The sequence below is a fragment of the Agrilus planipennis genome, unplaced genomic scaffold, assembly GCF_000699045.2.
Source record: "Agrilus planipennis isolate EAB-ADULT unplaced genomic scaffold, Apla_2.0 scaffold14, whole genome shotgun sequence".
Taxonomy (NCBI): Eukaryota; Metazoa; Arthropoda; class Insecta; order Coleoptera; family Buprestidae; genus Agrilus; species Agrilus planipennis.
This window is the reverse complement of record NW_020442313.1, coordinates 1,205,127-1,210,483: the sequence shown is the minus strand read 5'-3', so window position 1 is coordinate 1,210,483 and position 5,357 is coordinate 1,205,127. Positions and strand designations below refer to the sequence as shown.

The following is a 5,357-nucleotide window of genomic DNA, read 5'->3' as shown; positions in this document are numbered from 1 at the left end:
TAAGCATAAAAAAATTCTTAAAATCACTAAAAAAAAAAAAAGAAAAAATGCTAAATAATTACAGTTAACTTTAACAAAAGTAATATTAATTTTTCAACTAAATGATTATTTCTTCTGCGACATAGGGTAACAACTGCACCACTCCTATTTTATTTTACTCTTTTATTTAATGTGACATCCGATCTTCCCATACGTTGTAATTATTATTATTATTATTATTAGTAATAATTTATTATTATTCTTTGCAGATCCCAGAGTGAACGACTGGTTTTTGATGAGCTCACCGTTTCCCACGCTAGCTATATGTCTCACATATGCATATTTCGTAAAAGTTTTAGGACCTAAACTAATGGAAAATAGAAAACCTTTCGATCTCAAGAATATTCTTATAGTATACAATTTCATTCAAGTTATCTTTAGCGCCTGGCTGTTTTATGAGGTAAGTTGATATTTATACCCAATTGTATATTATTAAAAAATTAAGTAATTAAGACATTATGTTTAATGGTTTAATGTTTTCGTCCTCCTATTTAATATAATTGCAACAATTAATTATTCTTTTCAGTGTTTAATGGCGGGATGGTTGTCTCACTACAGCTTCCGATGTCAGCCAGTAGACTATTCAAGAAACCCAATGGCTATGAGGGTAAATATTTTTTTATCACTTATCATCTGCATCTCAATAATAAATCGATTACATATTATTAGTTTTATTTGTTACATTTCAAATTACTTTATTTAACTAAAATTTCTCGTTGTTGTTCCAGATGGCTAGAGGCTGCTGGTGGTATTATATTTCTAAGTTCACGGAGTTTTTGGACACTGTAAGTTTTTACTTTTTTTTTTTGTACACTTACATATTATATATGTATTTTTTTAATTTTTTTATTTCATTGTTAATTTATCCCGGGGTCGCTAAACTCGTAATTAAAATGTGGGTCTGAACAAACAGGATCTTATAATATCTACAATAAACCGGATCAAACGCGAAAAAGAAAACCTAATTAACAATATTTGATATTACGGTGTTTTTAAAGCAATCCGATATTCCTGTAATCTTAATTACACCTTAAATGTTACTCTTTAACCAACAACGTTAATTGGTATTTTATTACTGGTATTTCTCCGTTTCCAATCGATATGAGAAAAAAAAATACTAATATGTGTAAAATTGGAAAACAAAAAAAAATACTATACTGATTTACTTAAGTACCTACATCTTTTTATATTGGACTAAATTTGGACGGATGACGAATTTTTGTATTTCCTTTATCTTATGTTGATAAACAAACCTTTGCAGGTAGAGAAACAGCAAAAACAGATTAAAAAATTGCTAGTTGTTAATCTTTAAAACTGATTTGCATATTTTTGCATAGTAAAAATAATAATTTTTAATTAAGTATCCCTCCCGCAACTGAATCTAAATTAAAAATTATTGTGATCATTTTAATGTTATTAATACTACATTCCTACCTCAATAATAACTTAATAACATTAAAATAAATTGCTTATGAATACAGAACAAATACACCGCAAATTTCAACATCAGCATAACAAGAAGTTCACGGCGGTCATTTTCTATCGAAAATGTCAGACACGGATCGCGATTTCGATTTCATTGAACCTCATCAGCACTTCACAAACTGTTTACAGAATACTGACCCACTCTATCTGCTGACTTAAGACAGCGATATACGAACAACTGCAAACAGCGTGCTAAACTCCGTCTGTAATATATAATAGTACTTTTGTGGAAAAAAGTCCTTATAGACTGTTGAACATTTTTTAATTCCACTGAAGGTAGCATTACACTACAGATGGCGTTACCACGCTGTTTGTAGTTATTCCCGTCGCCATAAGGTTGGACATATCTCCTTGGTACTCTCAGCCGATATTCCCGCATCCTTAACCACTGGCAAACAGTACTTTTATCTATCCCTTCTCTCCTTTTTCTTATTTCTGCCCCTTATCATTCATGCTTAGAAGCTACCCTACCATACTCTCTCTCGTTTTTCAAATTAACTTCTAAAACGTCCTCTGTTTTCATAATACGTCCTTATTTCTAACATTTTGACGTGACAACGTCTTATAATTCGATGGAGCCGGCTTCACGCACGAAAAAACATGACTCATGCGGCGTTACCTCGCTCTGAGGCGTTCCATTTAAGGCTTGAAGTGCAAGCGAGAGCGCGGAACGAGCGACAAAGAGGCACAATCGGCCTCCGCGTTCGGCAGCGTTCGACATCTGTCTCTCTCCTACTTGAGTGAACGATGCGTCCGCTTGGACAGCTGCCATACAATAATACATTTCCATTTACCTCCTTCTCTATATCCATACAACATATCTATCAAACAAATAAAATTAAAATTTTCTTTTGAAAAATGAAATCATTCCATCAGTATTTTCTTATGACGTTGTCACGTTCAACTATCGTCAGTAAACCGACTTTACAGACAACCGATTTTTTTTTTATTCACGGTATCTTCACCATTTTTCCTATAACATCACATTTCAAAAGCATTTCTAACATCTTCTTTTCCACCACGTACAGGGCCTTACGTCAAACATACATTTTTATTAATTTTTTCGAATTACTAAATTAACCATTCGCAAGCACAGGACCGGACTGCGCTATTCTTTGTCCTACCTATGTCTCTACCGCTTTTTCCACCATGACTTATATGACTTCCTGGATATTGAAAATCGACTCCAGTTAATACTCATACCACAAATTTACTCAGAATGTTTAATATTCCATTTCGACAACATCGCCTCGATAATCAAGATTTACTCATTGAAATCCTCCCCCTTAAAATAAAAACTTCTTTCATTCCAGATCTTCTTCGTGTTAAGGAAGAAGAACGACCACATCTCCACACTTCACGTGATTCACCACGGTGTCATGCCAATGTCAGTTTGGTTCGGTGTCAAATTCACTCCCGGAGGTCACTCCTCTTTCTTCGGCTTGCTCAACACATTCGTTCACATCATCATGTACACTTACTACCTTTTGGCCGCACTGGGACCGCAAATGCAAAGGTACCTGTGGTGGAAGAAATACCTGACCGCCATCCAGATGATCCAGTTCGTTCTAGTCATGCTTCACGCCTTCCAACTACTCTTCACCGATTGCAACTACCCCAAAGCGTTCGTCTGGTGGATTGGACTTCACGCTGTCATGTTCTACTTCCTCTTTTCCAACTTCTACAAGGAAACCTACCTCAAAAAGAGGAAACGAGAAGAAAAACTCCAGGTATGTACAGTCCCCATTATCAGACGTTTTTTATTGTTCCTTCGTTTGACAGTGAAGAGTTCTCACAATAATTCTGAAAATGCCCATGAGACGAGCAGTCCCAAATTGGAGTATAACGTTAATTGTTTGTTTTTCTTTTTAGGCAAATGGTACCGCTAAAAACGGTTACAAAAAACTTACAACTGGCGTATGTTTTGCTGGCCAGACTCCTCTGTACGAAACGTCGAATGATGTAACGGAAATGAAGAAAGGTTACACAACAACCGAAGGGGATTCCCAACTCAGGAACAGGGCGTTCATTGACAGTTCGAAAAAGGCATAGTGTCTCTGAAAGTTCTCCATCGTTATCGCCATCACACATACTATCTCACCCCAACGCAACAAGAAAACATGTTCATCATCACATTTGTTCGTGCATCAAAAAAAAAAGGCTCAAGAAATATAAGAACTATGTAGACCATCATCAGTTATTTATAAGTATGCTGTGTGCCTGGAGACTCTCTCGTATCGAATAAGTTGTACATATTATAAATATTTTTGACGCCTCTAGTCCGCCATTAGTACGACACCGAGTAAAGATGGATTCAATTATTTTTGTCCCTTTGTTGTTCTACGTTAAAAACAAAGGAAGGTACCTAAACAATGCTTCCAGAACAAAAGATGGAACAAACAGCAGGCAGCTTTTACACTTCGATTCAGCATCAGGAAGGCTGTGGGGGACATTAAATGGAACAAAAGAAGGTGAAGCACTTGAAGTGTAAAACCAGCCATATTGGTTTTATGGATCGGTTATTGTTTTATTGGTTAAACATGGCAGTCTTTTGTTTTGTTTTTTTTTTACAAAAAATTGTTGCAATGTAAATTAAAGTCTCTCATAGAGAGAGAGAGAAATTTTTAATTTTACATACTTAACAAAAATTGATCTATTTTAGTCGTATTTAATACTTATGTATTAATTAGGAATGTGCTCAACGAATGACCCGGGGGTTAATCCAAAAAAAGTATTATCCTATCAAGGGTAAGCATATTTTTTAGCAATAATGAATCCTTATCGGGAAGAATATCGAAATACATATTAATGTAAGTCCATAACGATATTTTTTAAATGTTGTGATTTGTATTTTATCTACCTAAAATGTTTGTTAAAATTTTAATTAATAAAAAATTGAAAGTGTCTAGGTAAACCGCCGGTTTGTAAAGTAAACTGACGCTGGTTGCTATCTTGAGATAGATAGATAGATAATTTTTTTTGTATGTTTTTGTATAAGTAGTTTTATTTAACATTTGTATTTATTTTTTAAATAAAACAACAGAAACAAATATACTGTACTTTAATTTCACGTGTCACGTAAATAAATATTTTCTCCATTATTCACCCTGTATTTATGTAAAGAAAACTATAATTTTCTTTATTTTAAATATTCCCGCGTATCAAGCGTCATCGTGACAGAACGCGACTCCTCCCCTTTTTTTTTCCTAACCTATAAGTTGGGCTGTGAATGTCAATGCCATCGTGAGATGAGAAAGCAATTTATTGAAGATTAATATTTATTGAAATAAGCTAATTGTGATTTAGGAATCGACATTGTGATTAAGAACATTAAATGTCGTTTCTTTTCTTACAGAGAAACTCAGTTGTGTTTTGATTAACTGTGTCATCTAAATCACTGCGAGTAGAAAGCTAACTAATATATATGTAACATACCTAGGTACATATATAAAATACATTTATTTATAAAATTCAGGTTGAAATATTAGTCTTCTCTTATAAAGAAATAATTTAAATAAAACCTTACAAATTTCCAATCGTTTTGAGTAAACCTCAATAATATAATTATACACCCTGTATATAATTAATTCCCCTGGTAAGTATTTAAAAAGATTACTTGTTTAATGTTTAAAAGTTAGCTATTCTAGTGAAATATTCGCGTTGTTAGTTCAGCTTTTGAATAATAGGTAGCGCTACCATGTTGTTTATATTAAATAATTTAATACACAAATAGAGAAGTGTGGTATTATATTTCTACATTTAACATTGTGTATATTATTATAAAGGTGTATAATTATTAAATAATATCCCCGGTCAAAGTTCACAATGTCCTG

General features: G+C 33.4%; 1 protein-coding gene across 3 annotated transcripts in view; it reads left to right on the top strand.

The window, feature by feature from the left end:
- The window catches only part of LOC108737661 (elongation of very long chain fatty acids protein AAEL008004), a 33,678-nt gene extending 29,162 nt beyond the window's left edge, over window positions 1–4,516 (top strand). For 2 of the 3 annotated variants that reach the window (XM_018470627.1, XM_018470638.2), the window contains exons 4-7: window positions 566–646; window positions 768–824; window positions 2,838–3,254; window positions 3,397–4,516. In XM_018470627.1, the coding sequence (XP_018326129.1) occupies window positions 566–646; window positions 768–824; window positions 2,838–3,254; window positions 3,397–3,576 (735 nt within the window). In that variant the 3' untranslated portion in view covers window positions 3,577–4,516. Of the gene's footprint in view, window positions 1–230; window positions 440–565; window positions 647–767; window positions 825–2,837; window positions 3,255–3,396 lie in introns of those variants that run through there. The other variant, XM_025980085.1, reaches the window with a different exon arrangement.
- Window positions 4,517–5,357: the final 841 nt, after the last annotated feature.